Below are 14558 nucleotides of genomic sequence, written 5' to 3' on the forward strand. Positions count from 1 at the left end.
GATGGGAGGTGGGTTGAAGATATTTCTGTACAATTCCTAGGTGATCCATGGTGGAACTGCAGCTTTCATTACAGTTAACTATGATTTGTAGTGATGCTAACATATTAGCAGTCTCAAGGGAGACAAGGAATCACTAATCTAAATGTTGATAACAAATATTCTGGTCTTTACATAAGCAAAAGTGGTTTTACTCGTTAACGGTTAACTGTTGGTTAACTGTTAACTGTGGTTAACTGTTGTGAGGCTGCAGGGTGTTTTTCAGTAGCAGTCCTTAATGTGGTAATTCTCATAAATGTCATATTTGCTTGAGTAAAACTGGAAGAAGGAGGGGGTGGTAAGCCTCCATTTAGTATTTAGTTTTGCATTTTGAAGATGAGAGACAAAACATCCTTCTAGGGAAAAGGGGTACATCTTTAAATTATCTGTTTTGTATAGCCATCTTTTCTGTATAGGGCTAGATTTTCCCTGTCATCTAAAGCTTTAGTCTTCAGGTATACACTCTATTACATATGCCATAATATTAATAATTGTATAGAGTCATATGATAGTATTCTTTCTGATGTTTCAGTAATTTACATATATATTCACACAAGTTATGAAAAAAGTAATAGTTTGCCACTTCAATAGGCAGTTCTAACCTTCCAGAAAACTTAATTGTTCTGTTTGGAGTTGTGCATTTTTCTGAAGATGTAAATTTCACGAAGGGTACTACGGTTAAGCTAATTTGCATTCCAGGTAACCATTTCCTGAACAAGTTAGCTGGAATAATACTGGTTGAATTATTGAACTTATTGGCACAGCCCTAGCTTTAACTGTATTTCCAAACGTTCCATGGTCTCACTGTTTGTTCTCATGCATGTTAACATTTAAAACTGTGTTCTGATGGTCTAACTCATTTATATTACATTCTGTACTGGATATTATGTGCGTGTGTTTTTAACACTCTAGTACTGGAAAAATATTTTTGTTGTACTTAAGAAAACAAGGCTCTGGACTTTCCTAGCTTTTAAAGTCACGTAATTAGGATGTAGTGGTAAATAAATATTGTCTCTGTATGTAAATTTTAGTGCACGTTACATATACTTTTTCCCTACAGACATTGACGATGCTCAAATTCTTCCACGCCCACCTCGAGTCAGACATTTTTCACAGAGTGAGGATGCTCCAAGTGAAGTTTTTGGTGCATTAAATGAGGAACAGCCACTGCCACGAAGCAGCAGCACCTCTGACATCCTGGAACCATTTGCAGTTGAACGAGCCAAAGGTGCAGTTCCTGTCATTGACAGTTCATCCCATCATGCTCCAAGCTTACAGAGTTCCACTGAGACCTCTTCAATGCATAGATCCACTGAAAGCCATATCACTGATACAAATAGCAGAGAGTCCTCCTTGGAAGTTGGGGATAGTATTTATGACCATCTTTGTCATTTAATAGGGCCGGTAGAATTTGCAAACGCAGCCTTTGAACAAAGCCAATATGTTGACCTTGAAGGTGAAGATGATCTCCTTTCCTCTCTGAGAGAATATCTTAAAGAAAAAGAAGAACTTTGCGGTAACTTTGAGATAGATAAATGTGAGGCTTCTGCTCACGAAGTTGATACATCAGTAAATAGGAATGATAGATTACCACTGGATGGATTAGAAAATAGAGATCAGACCGGTCAATGCACGAATAGCATCACTGTTACCGAAAGAGCTGATAACACAGAGCTGCACCCAGAACAAAACCAAAGTGGCTTTATAAGTAATATTGCACCTACTCAAGTAGACCTTTTTACAAGAAATCAAGCGCTTGATAAAGCCAGACAGTTAAATATTAATAAACAACATGAAAGCATGTTCGATCATGGGTCAAGTAGTCCTAGCAGCAAAGAAGGGAAGAGATACCTGTACAGGCAAGCTGCCACTGAAGCTGATGTAGATTTAGCTGTGGAAGCAGCAGTAGCTGAAAAGCATAAAAGTGCCCAGTTTAATGAAAAAGTAACCAACTCACGTGTTATGCATGCAAAGAAAATTCTTCCTAAAGCACAAGTTAACCCTCAAATGCCTCACATCACAGGCACAAGCAAACTGTCACCAACTAAAAGGAGTATATCTGAAACTGTAACGCATAGGGCCAAAATCATGAAAATAACAACAAAAAAAAGAAATAGCGTTCATGTTACTTTTAGGCCATCTACAGAATCTGTTCAATTTTACAATCCTCTTGAGAGCAAAGAGGCCGCTTGGAAAGCAAGACTTCGTAAACTCAGTGGCTTCAGTAGTAGCGGTAGTGGTAGCAGCAGTACCAGTGCAAGCACCAGCTCATCAGCTGTCACAGAGCTGGTTAGACCTGGAATATATAGACCTCTAGATGCAATCAATGCTGCTTCAGTTGGAAGCAAGCAAATTAAGGAACCTACAGAAACTCAAGCAGCCATGGTGCAAAAAGAAGGTATTGCGGTTAATCAGTTCCATAATCGTAGTGCCTTTAGGGCATCAGGTCAGGAGTCAGCGCAACAGCAGGGCTCCCTGGGTGGTGTTTATAAAACTGTTGTACATGCTCTTTCGAAGCCGAAGGCAAATGTTTCCCCACAGAGGCAGAACAGAATGCCAGCAGAGGCTCCACTGAGGGATCTGTACAGTCATGTAATGGGCTATTTTGGAAGGAAAGCTGCAGGTGAGCACTAACAGTGTGCAGAGCGCAAAAGGAGAAAGGCAGCACCAGTTTGGCTTAATGCAACTGAAGCAAGCTCTGATAAGCAATCAAAAGGCTTTGGGATGATCACTGCTTTCCCTGTTTGGTTATGCATGCGCCTACAGCCAGCTGATTTTTCTCCCAGCATAAGTTACTTTTACATACTTTAAATTACTAATTTCCCTTTTCAAGATATTTGGTTGAACCTCTTTGCTGCTGAAGACCATCAGGTTAGGGAAGAGGAAGAGACAGTAAATGACCTACTAAAGGATTGACAGTTTTCAATTTTCATCTACCATGCAGAGCCTTAAAATTCAGCCTCCTGAATGATTGGCATATGCCTATTTTATCAGAATGTGCTATTCCACTCTGAGTGTAGCTTGTTTGTCAGAAGGACCTGGCTCTTGACTAGCTGGGTTGAACTAATTGTATTTCTGGCTCATTTAGTGTGTTTTCTTCTTCCTCCTCCTCCTCTTCCTCCTTTTCCTCCTCCAAAACAAAAATGCCCCTCAAATTTACATTTGGAGGTTAGTTTAGATAACTTTGAAAAAAATAGTGTTAAACAGACATCTGTTACTGAGATGATTTCATTACGCCAGCTCTCTGTGCGTCTAATCATAAGGTTTTGTTTGAATCTTTATCAAAACATGCTGTAGGCCTTCCTGTGTTCATTCATCAAAATGGATGCAGTTACATCTTGGCAACATCTTTGGTTGCTTTCTTTTTTCTTGGAATCGTGGATGTTCATGAAGGTCTCATGATAGTCCTTCTCCTGCTAACTATGAGACCTCTGTGGACTGATCAAAAAAGAAGGCTGTCGCTCTAATATCCATTCTCTAGTTCCCATCTTAAATAATCTTAAATGAACAATAAATTAACTTTCAGCAGTAATGTAGGTTTTCTTTTTTCCGTTGTCATGCTGGCATGATTAACAGAGGATTCCGTAATGCATCCTGCATCGAGATGTTAATGCCACCTGAGGGCAGCCTTTGTAAGCATAGCACCACAAGAACGTGACTGTCGTGGGTCTCAAAAAAGCGATTTGCTTCTCTGCAGAATCTAGACTTATGAAAAAGAGATATCTAGGAAGCATTAATTTTAGAAGTAAATTTTATTTGAAGTCTGTAACATTTAACAGAGCCTCAATAGTAGAATAAACTATGCTGTGGTCTCATGAGAGATGACATCGAGGGAAAAATTCTTATAGAGAAAACATGAACTGGAATAACTGGAAGACTTTAAAGACGAAGATCATGAAGTCAGGTGTAACAGCCACAGTTAAATATGAGCAGTATAGTTATATCAAAAATATAACCCTGATAAATGAGTGGACTTAATTAATTGTTCATAACCATTGACCATCCAGAGTTTGAATTTTCATTCCATGTACTAGCATGTAATTTCATTACCTAAGAATTTCTTTGCACTATTTATACTAACTGTATACAGTGCCACGTTGACATTTGTCATTAGTACATGTTAAAACCTAGCTTACCTTTTCCACTACATTGCTCTTCATCAGGATTGCAATGAAAAAGGAGCCTGTATGAATCATATAAAATTTTTAGGATTTATTACTTATTTTTTGTGATATGGAGGAAGAATATACGCTGTATCCTTAAAGCAAGCATTAACAACTTTGAGTAGTGCTTACCTATAAGCTTCTTGCTCTTAAAGGTGGTACTGGAAATCAACTAACCCCTGCTTAGTGGGAAGAAGAAGCCATACTAATTCTTAAAGTAGAATCTGCTTTAAAAGAGGGGAATTCTTCAAATGCATGTTTGGCAATTTTGATTTTTATTTTTTTTTAAATTTCTGTTAATTAGCAGGGGTTTTCTCATTTTTTTTTATCTTTTGTTTTGAAAATGTTATGATGTGTTCTTTACTATATACAATTGTTCATTTGCTTTTAGCTAATAGAGAGGACATGAGTCAAAAGCTGCACCCTATTGATAGTGATATTGGCAGTAGCAATACAAACGTTCCTGACCTCATGGATGAATTTATAGCTGAGAGGCTCCGCAGTGGTAGTGCACTGGTAAGCCTTTAAACTTCTTACATTTCAATATGTAAGTTTGCATATATGCGTGAACTCACCGATGATGTTATAAATCAGTTCACTAAAACATATTTCTCTGGATATTATGAATCACAAAGAATTAAGAATATCAATTAATTATTCCTTGCCTTCGACATAGATTCATGCCATTTTATGCCATTTGTGTTTTCATATCTATTGAATCCTCATTGTGGAAGCAATGGAGGAGTTACTGTCAGATGAACAGTCTCATTAAATTAAACAGCCTTAATTTCACCTGTAAAGATCTTTGTACACAGACACTTTCAGAATAATAGTTTATATGTAAATTTGCGGTCCTTAGTTTGGTATGTAGTTGGGTACCATACTGTAGTATGGTACTATTCTCTACAGGTATAGTCAGTACAACAGACAACAAAACTACGCTAGTATATGTTTTTCCTTCATTTTTTAATTTCACTTACAAGTGTTGAATAATTTCTTGTAAATAGTTCTCTGCTACTTGAAACAACTTTTCATATGCTTTCTTCCTGCACTTTTCCTGAAGTGTCATGTTTTTGGAATGTCATTCATAAAGAGAAATTTCAATCAATTTTAAGCAAGAATTTCTGGTTACTGTTGAATGCTTACAGATAATTTGAAGAGATAAGTGTTTTATTATGAAAGGGGAAATATTAAAAAAGTTGCAAATGAAGGACAGAATGGGTAACAAATGAAATGTAGCATTTCAAAGCTGTTCCATTCTTTTTTTCTGTTTAGAATTTTTTAAGATTTTTTTTTTTCAAGAAGGTCATTTTAAGACTTGCTCCTGTAGAAAGTTGTCAGCAAGTAGTTTGGTTGTCGTTAATAAGGGGCAGAAGAAGATTCTTTGGAGTTATTGGAAAAATTTGCTTATTTATCCTCATCTTTTATAAATGGCAAGAGAGAACCTATAGAGTTTGTCCAATTGTACGCTTTTTTCTCTTTTGTATTGAAATCATGTTTATGAAACTTGATTCGTGGGGCAAAGTGTTCTTTTTAGTAAGTCTTGAGTTACAAGACAAAAATACAAAGTTGAACTCTATACAAAAAAATGTTAACTTTGTCTGCAAATTCATAAAACAGAAATCACAGCTGGCCACAAAGGAAGAGAGAAAGAGAGGGAACGCTGTTTGCTTTCACATAGATGGGTGAGAAGATTGATTATTAATAGTTCAGACAAAAGAACTGTTACTTTTCTTAGGTTGCAAAAAACCAGCCAAGATAAGGTTGAAAAAATATTTTGGATCTGCCACTGATTTTGTAATTTAGCACACAAACCCAGATATGTCGTCTTGAAACAGAGTACCAATTTATTAAGATTAGTTTTAGGTTGCTCCACCTTTTGAATGCTAAAACCTTGTATCATGAAAAACTTGTCAATCTGAGTAAATTTCTAATTAGTACTAAGGTAGTAAAAGAATAGAGAAGTGACTGGGCCTAGTAAAAGGAAGTCGCCTTCAGTCTCTTAGTGCATAAAGATTTCAAGCTGTTTCCTAAAATGGCTCTTCTACTTTTATCTCTCTTCCCTCTCAAGTAAACAGTCCTATCTGTGAAAAAAGTGACTTAAACAAGACTCCAAGTAGAACACCACCTTATTTTCACATGAACAAATCTATATGCCTTATTGTTACTATGTGCTGTCTTTGGCGTCCAGGTCAATACCAAGGTTTTGGCTTAATCATAAGGAAATGAATGCATGAATTAGTAAATTCATCTGCTTGTGGTGTACGTTAAATTTTTGCTTATAGCATGGCAGCCTATGGGCCAGAAAACACAAAATTCCTTGACATTGTTTTCTGCTCGTGTCTGGAACCAAGGTTAACAAGTTTTCTTAAGTAACTGAGACATAATCGGGAGTTAAAATACTTATTTTACTGTTTTTTCTTCTCTCAAGCCTTACCCAATACATGTGTGGCACATGCTAGTCTGAATCCTAGCCTTTTAAGATATGTGCCCAAAAATTCACTGTGCCAATAAAATTTGTATTTATGAAATTCTGTGACCACATGGGTTCTTCACTTTACTCCTGCCTGTCTGGGGTTTTGGAAAGCCTTGGCTATATATGTAGTATGATGACAATTTCTGGTTTAGGTACTTATGAACTATTTGTTATGTTCTGACCTTTGCAATGTGGGATTACTTTTTCCATTTTATGTAAATAAGCCATCTGATATTGTAAGATAATTTCTGTCTCTTCAATGTTTAGAATGTGACAAGAAGAGGAAGCAGTCCCGGCAGCCTGGAAGTTCCTAAAGACCTTCCTGATATATTGAACAAACAGAACCAAATGCGTCCTATAGATGACCCAGGAGTACCTTCCGAATGGACATCACCTGCCAGCGCGGGCAGCAGTGACCTCATCAGTTCAGATAGCCACTCTGACTCTTTCAGCGCCTTCCAGTATGATGGCCGCAAATTTGAAAGCAAGTATTTTTTTCCAAAAGTAATGGCATTTTTGATTGATTGCTCGCAAATTTCCCTTTTCATTTTTTTCTTTTTTGGTTTTTTTTTTGGTAAAGTTGTATGCCAGCAGTTTTCTATAGAGAGAGCTTATTTTGATTTCCCATTGAAATCATTAGCAAGTTAATGGAGCAAGCAGAGTTTTTGAGAGAGGCTGTTGTGTTTAGAGTATCCTAAACAAAACAGGACTGGAATACTACTGTGCAAAAAGCAGAACAACAGTGAACTGAAGTTAGAAAGCAATACCGTCTTCTCCCAGGAGCATATCCGTCTTTTTTGCACGAAATATAAAAATGAAATGTTGCCTAATTTGGAAGTTATTTGAATTCTTTTGAAAACATTTAGGTAGAACTTAAAAAAGGGCTTCTGATATTTTTACAGCAGTTTTCATGTAGCTATCGATTCATCAAGATACTAAGTGTAATATCATGGTAAAATTAGTATGCTTTGTTAAAATTAGTGTGCTTTGTGTAATAACATAATGCTTTTCATTCATTTAATTTATCCATTCCCACCCTTGCTCAACAGAAGGGGTCGTTATGGTTGCTAGGAATTATGATTTCATGTATTATGTAAGAGAGAAATAATGTTTATGTGGTGGAATTTATTGAAGAAATGACAATTTTTAGATACGTAGATGTTAAGCAACTAAGTGATGGTATTTAAACCTGATTTTCAGCATGACATTTTGTCTGTAGTGTTGAAAAAGCCATTTGTTAGAATATCATTTGCCGTAACATTTTTAGTTTGAAGTTAGTGCTTTAACAACCAACTTGGATATTTCTTCCAGCTTGTAAATTTTGCAAATAAATTCCTTAACGTATGTTTCCATTATTTTTACTTTATTTTCATGTAGGTGCACTTACAGCAACTAAGCAGAAAACAGGACATGCAACAGGAATGTCTTCTCCAGAAGTACAGTCACAGTTTTGTGACAGAAATGAGAATGTTCATAATATCAATTACTTTGTGCTGTTACATTTTATGTAAATTGTGTAACAGTGTGTTGGTAGCATAGGAGATGTACATACAAGTTTTCCATGGAGGATTTTGGAGGGCCTGGGCTTTTTTTTTTTTTTTTTTTTTTTTTTTTTTTTTTTTTTAATATTAGTGGTATTTTTAGGTTGTAAGTTAATACAGTGCTTTCCTCATACAGATTTCAGCTTCGGCACTGAGGCAGGGACACCAGCTTCCACTGACGTTGATGCAATTTCAGGACAGCAACAGAGTGCCGAGGAGCAAGAAGTGGCCAGTCTAACTACACTCCACATAGATTCGGAAACAAGTAGTCTCAATCAGCAACCATTGTCTGCTGAAGCTGCAACTATTACTGGTAAAGTAGTTAAAAGAAAAAAAAACTAAAAAAAGCACACTTATTTCAGAAATTTTCCACCCGTCCTGAAGAATGCAAGTTCCAGTTTCTGTAATGAATCTATATTCTATATTAGATGATTCTTGGATTTCAATTATTTTTTGATTGCTATTGAAAAGTAATGTGTGAAATAACATAAGTGGAAAACCTTTCTGACTTAGTTACCCATAAGATCCTTGGCTTGGTGCTCAATGCATTTTAAACCCTTCATGAGAAAATCTATACAATTACCAGGGAGAAAACTCTTAGCACATAATGTATGCTAGATCTTTTACAAGTGTCCTTCTATTACTGGTAGTCAAAATTTTCAGGAAGAGTTTTTTCCTTGGAAGGCTTTGACAGTGTTCTTTCAAACCCATGTATCACACTGAAGGATCATGGGATTCTTTTATATACCTCCATCTTACCCTCTCTATGTATTGTCTGTTGTGTAACTGGGAGCTGTTAATATGCAAAATGTTAGTTATTGTGCCGTGTAAGATCAGTTTCCATTTGTGTAACTCAAGAATTCTTGTTCTTTTAGTACTTCTCCCTGTTTTTTTTAATGAAAAAATAAGCCTGCTAGGAAGCAGTGTTTCACAGCCTCAGCTGATGAGCTTTGAGGCTCCACCAGTTTACTTTGCAGCTGTTTCTTGAGAAAGAGGGAGAGAATAACAGTTAGGTTAGCAACCACCGAGTGATGCAGTTAACCCGAACTGAATGGGCTCCTTTCTGAAAGAGAGAATCTTCCTCTCTGAGGAGTATTTGGAGGAATGTTCTCTTGCCAGATTTTGTAAATGAGAAGTAAAGATGTCCATAGTCATTTTCATACTCCTTGTTCCATAGCTGTTACGCACCACCATTCCGGTTACAACCCTGGGAACAAGTACCTATTTATCTATGCAATACATAGACTACATACAGTGTCTTGTTCTCTGTGAGATATCAAATTCTGCATTTTCAGAGATACTGAAAGACATCTTTACTTCCCCTGCCACAATTTTCACTTTCTAAAATTGCCTTTCTGGTTAAAGAAGCATGGCATGAGCTTTCTTGGACATTGTTGTTCGGCTTGTTCAACAATGTTCAGCTTGACTTTTGTTCTCTTCGTTTTTCTCTTTGCCTGCTGAAAGTCCTAGCAGAAAATATGTTCTTTTTCTGTCTGTTTGTTTTTATATGTTAATAATTTCGTTACTGTTCAGTATTTTTGTCCAAGTTTGCACTGTAATTGAATTGATAAGATGGCAATTAATGACTGAGTTGTCCATTGAGAGGTTCTGTGGCTGTCTCTTCTTGTTGTTTGGACCACTGTTTTAGAGAGGCAGCTTTTCTGTGTCACATCCGTTTAACTTCAGCTGGGTTTCCTGAGGAAGCAAGACATGTGTAATTAAACTGTCTGTCTCTGTCCGACTGTTCCACGCACGCAGCAATGTTGGAGCCCATTGTCTAATTTCTGTTAAATTGACATATAAGGAGAAAACAGACATTCTTTTCTTCGAAATTTTATGAAAGCTAGGCAGCTATCTAGTGAAAATTGCGTGTATGCAGAGTGCCATGACAGGGAGGCTGCAGTGTGAATTCACTATATTGGATACCAGCAAATCCATACTCATTCAATAAGGGCAAGTGTAGGGTGCTGCACCTGGGGAGGAATAACCCCATGCACCAGTACAGGTTGGGGGCTGACCTGCTGGAGAGCAGCTCAGCTGAAAGAGACCTGGGAGTCCTAGTGGACAACAGGATGACCATGAGCCAGCAATGTGCCCTTGTGGCCAAAAAGGCCAATGGCATCCTGGGGTGCATCAAGAAGAGTGTGGCCAGCAGGTCGAGGGAGGTCATCCTCCCCCTCTACTCTGCCTTGGTGAGGCCGCACCTGGAGTGCTGTGTCCAATTCTGGGCTCCCCGGTTCAAGGAGGACAGGGAACTGCTGGAGAAGGTGCAGCAGAGAGCTACCAAGATGATGAGGGGACTGGAACCCCTCTTTTATGAAGACAGACTGAGGGATTTGGGTCTCTTTAGTCTGGAAAAAAGACGACTGAGGGGGGATCTTATCAACACTTATAAATACTTAAAGGGTGGGGTGTCAGGAGGATGGGGCCAGGCTCTTTTCAGTGGTGCCCAGTGACAGGACAAGAGGTAATGGGCACAAACTTGAGCATAGAAAGTTCCACCTAAACATGAGGAGGAACTTCTTTCCTTTGAGGGTGGCAGAGCACTGGCACAGGCTGCCCAGAGAGGTGGTGGAGTCTCCGTCTCTGGAGACATTTAAAACCCGCCTGGACGCGTTCCTGTGTAACCTGCTGTAGGTGACCCTGTTGTGGCAGGGGGGTTGGACTGGATGATCTCCAGAGGTCCCTTCCAACCCTATGATTCTATGATTCTCATCCTCAAAACACAGTCATAAAAATGAGTTTTCAGTGGTTTTGCTGCTCAGAAAACAACTTGTTTCTAAGTAGTTCTGCTTTGAAGGTTTTTGGAAGGAAAACTTCTTGGTGTATAGGCATTATTTCATATTCTTAGCAAATGATTGAGTTTACTATTGATTGGTGTTTACTAGTCCAGCAAATTTTCAATAATAATTTTTGTCCATTCTCTTCCATCATATGAAGGTCTCTTTCCCTCCCTCCCTCCCTCCTCTGCCTGCTTTTTCTCTCCATCTCATTCCTTCTTTTTTCCTCTGTATCCCAGTCTCCCTCATTTTCTCTCTTCCCCATCACTCTTTCTTGCTCTTGCTCTTGATCCATCCCCACTTAGTGAGCAGAATGGAAGAGACGTAGGAAAAGATTTCTCTGAGCATCGTTTAAGTGTAGTCTGCGTGTGAAGCAGTAATGTCCATCTGTCCTGCATAGAGGTGTTGATTTAAAGTGATGGTAAAAGCTTCATTGCCTTTGCCATTTAAATCAGATAGAGACCTTTGCAGTTTAACAATGTAATTAAGTTTGTTTACCGCAATTTCTGTTCTGATAACACTGACATTTTCTCTCAACTTCTGTAAACAATTTGTTCTCTTTAGAAGAAAGAACACTTCACAGCCAATAATTTGGGCAAATTACTGTGTTAAAAGACTCACTTTTTCATTGCTGTCCCTAAAGTTCAGTTTTTCTCTAATACCGAACTTCACATATCATTATAATATTTTTGGGTCCAGGTTACTTTTATCTAAAAGATAAAATTAATAGGTTTGAATTCTTCCATTATAACATGTGCTGATGTGTAGGGAAGTACGTGGTGAATATCTGTTCTCTTTTTTTCTGCCGTCTGGCTGTTCTGAAAAAACTCAGCTTTTTATGATAATCTTTTGGCAAATTCAGGAAATGAAACTAAGGTAGTGCAGAAGAGAAGTGCAAGTTCCTGCTCCCTCTGTATGGATCTCTCAGTGGAGGAGACCAAATATTTTCCTGGAGTGGATGCTGCTCAGTGGTGGTCATGGAAGAATGCCTTTGCAGCACTGCCATTCAAAAACTTGTATTTTCCTGTCTTAGAGGAAATAACATTCCTCTAACTTTACAGAACTGTCCTCCATACGGATTTTCTCAGTCCAATTGGCAGATAAACATAAAAAATTGTCAGTTACTGGTTTGAACTTTTATTTATAAGTTAACTTGCATGCATCCATAAACCTGGAAAAGCAGTTGTTCCAGGAAAACTTCTGCTTAAATCTTTGCTGGAGAGAAATTTATTTGAGTGAATATGGAGAGAAATTTGACTGGTTCAGAACACTGAACGCGCTGCAGAAAAAAAAACCAACCACATTTAAAATTATTTGGGCCTAATATAGAGCTCTGTTAATCCATTTACCTATCTGACTTTGATGTTCATCTCTCAGCTTTCCTGCATGTAATTCATTTTCTTTCAGAGCACCATTCATAGGGAGATCTGCTTACAGTTTTATATCTTTTCTTGCCCAGATTTGTTATATAAAGGGAGTTGAGATTTCTTTTAATGCTATGTTTAGACAACATTTCAGTAGCTCAAGAAAATAGAAAAGGCTTTTAAGGTAACTGTTAAAAATTGCATTTGCAGGCTCTGAAAGTGCTTCTCCAATCCAATCTGCTCTTGGATCCCGATCACAGACACCCTCTCCTGCCACTCTTCATGCAGATCATATTGAGCAGAAGGATCTGCAGCTGGATGAGAAGCTCCACCACTCTGTTTTACAGACGCCAGATGACCTAGGCAATATCTGGAATAGAAAATATAAAGCTGTTCTTTCTTTCTTTCCAATGCCATATAGTGAAGTAACTAGTATCACATTAGTTGTAGACAATCCTGTACAAGGCTATTTGGTCTGTACTTTTGAAAATATTTAATTACGGTGATTTACAAGCAACCAAAAACCTTTTGCGTTTTATCTCTCATTTCATTGGAACGGTTAGCAGCAGGTTAATAGTCCACCCATTTATAATCGTTCTTTTTGATGCTTAGATTCATGGCAGCTTAATCTGGTATGTGGTCCTGCCACAGACTGTTCTATCGTTGATGTACAAGATATAAGATGTGATTCTAAAGTAATGTTATAATTTCTTCTTGCAATATTGCATGTTTTCCCTTTCATATTTGAACAAATTTATAATTACCTCCACTATCTTAGCTATTGAATTCTAGGATACATTCACTTTATAAATACAGAGTTCCCATTTCTCCCATATTTGGTCTCATGGAAACAGAAGGGTGTCTGTTGTGTATTTTGGACCCTTTTCCTTTAAGTAGCCCACTGATGGACAGAAGTAACATCATTTTGCTTTACTTCGAAATCTACAGGCTAGAAACCATTAGTGTCTCTATCACAGTGGTCCAGATTTTTCAAAAGAAGCGGCTATGTAATTAGGCTGAATTCAGATTTCATTTTGATTTTGTATGCCTGTAGGAGCTGTGAGATTTTTCAGAAGATCTCAGCAAATTCTGGTGTTAAGGTGTTTTGAAAATCTGTCTGAGGGGGCGGAAAGGAGATTCTGGATGCCTGCTGCTTTAAAACTGTGGCTTGTTAGCTAGTTTAATGTGGCTGTTTAGCTAGTTGACTGTGATCTGAGTAGACTTAAGCCATTGTAATCTATTGAAGTTTTCTCTGTATGGACAAACTAGATCAAACATCTTCCACCTAAAAAAGAACATTCATTGGTATTAAGCTAATATGCAGAGAGAGCTAGGTGCGAGTTCGACTGTAGTGCTAGGTTACTGAATGTTGCTTCTCCACTCATACAAATTTACAGCTTAAAGAATGGTAGCCAGCGACAAGTTTAGTCTCACCTTCCTCTTCAATTTGCAATAAAATACATTCTTAGTAGATTCTAAGGAGAATCGGCTTTCTGTTTTATTAGGAAAAATGTAAAGTTGAAATGTAATTTTACTTGGAAGTAGACAAGTGGAGTTCTGGAGATTTGTTGACTCCAAAGAATGTAAGACAGCACTTACAAAAGGAGTGGCCTGACTAGGTCCGTCAGACCAGTGTTAAGGCTCCAGAAGTGACCTTAAATGTTACTTATGGAAAGAATATAAGAAACAGGAAATTCTTCCTCTATCACGTTTGAAAGTAGACGTAGTTAAATATTTCCAGTGTTGAGATGGCTGAATGGGTAAGAAATATCTTACTCTGAAAGCCTAATGTTTTTTTTTTTTTTTTTTTTTTTTTTCTTTTTCCTTTCCTTTTGGTTTTAAGAAAACTATGTATATAATAGTTATACCAGAACTTTTCTTTTTCTGGAGAGGTAGGTCTCACTGTACTTCTTTCTTCCATTACAGAAACCAGTGAATTCCCCTCAGAATGTTGCAGCGTGATGGCTGGGGGAACGCTTACAGGATGGCATGCAGATGTTGCTACTGTGATGTGGAGGCGAATGCTTGGAATTTTGGGAGATGTTAACAGCATCATGGATCCAGAGATTCACGCCCAGGTTTTTGATTACCTCTGTGAATTGTGGCAGAATCTGGCCAAGGTAAAAGAACTGAACCTTTTCTCCAGCCTGACCTGGTAAGGCAGGATTTTCAGAAGAAAAAACCCAGCCACTTTATAT

General features: G+C 37.8%; 1 protein-coding gene across 14 annotated transcripts in view; it reads left to right on the plus strand.

Moving 5' to 3' along the window:
* The window catches only part of RALGAPA1 (Ral GTPase activating protein catalytic subunit alpha 1), a 135727-nt gene that overhangs the window by 46543 nt on the left and 74626 nt on the right, over nucleotides 1-14558 (plus strand). For 8 of the 14 annotated variants that reach the window (XR_010070997.1, XM_063334399.1, XM_063334400.1 and 5 more), the window contains 6 exons: nucleotides 1097-2659; nucleotides 4591-4715; nucleotides 6943-7159; nucleotides 8353-8529; nucleotides 12571-12723; nucleotides 14287-14480. Coding sequence is in view for 13 of the 14 variants with exons in the window: in XM_063334399.1 (XP_063190469.1) it covers nucleotides 1097-2659; nucleotides 4591-4715; nucleotides 6943-7159; nucleotides 8353-8529; nucleotides 12571-12723; nucleotides 14287-14480 (2429 nt within the window). In the remaining variant the exon portion in view is untranslated. The remainder of the gene's footprint in view (nucleotides 1-1096; nucleotides 2660-4590; nucleotides 4716-6942; nucleotides 7160-8352; nucleotides 8530-12570; nucleotides 12724-14286; nucleotides 14481-14558) is intronic. The other 6 variants (XM_063334405.1, XM_063334408.1, XM_063334407.1 and 3 more) reach the window with 3 other exon arrangements.

The sequence above is a fragment of the Chroicocephalus ridibundus genome, chromosome 4, assembly GCF_963924245.1.
Source record: "Chroicocephalus ridibundus chromosome 4, bChrRid1.1, whole genome shotgun sequence".
Taxonomy (NCBI): Eukaryota; Metazoa; Chordata; class Aves; order Charadriiformes; family Laridae; genus Chroicocephalus; species Chroicocephalus ridibundus.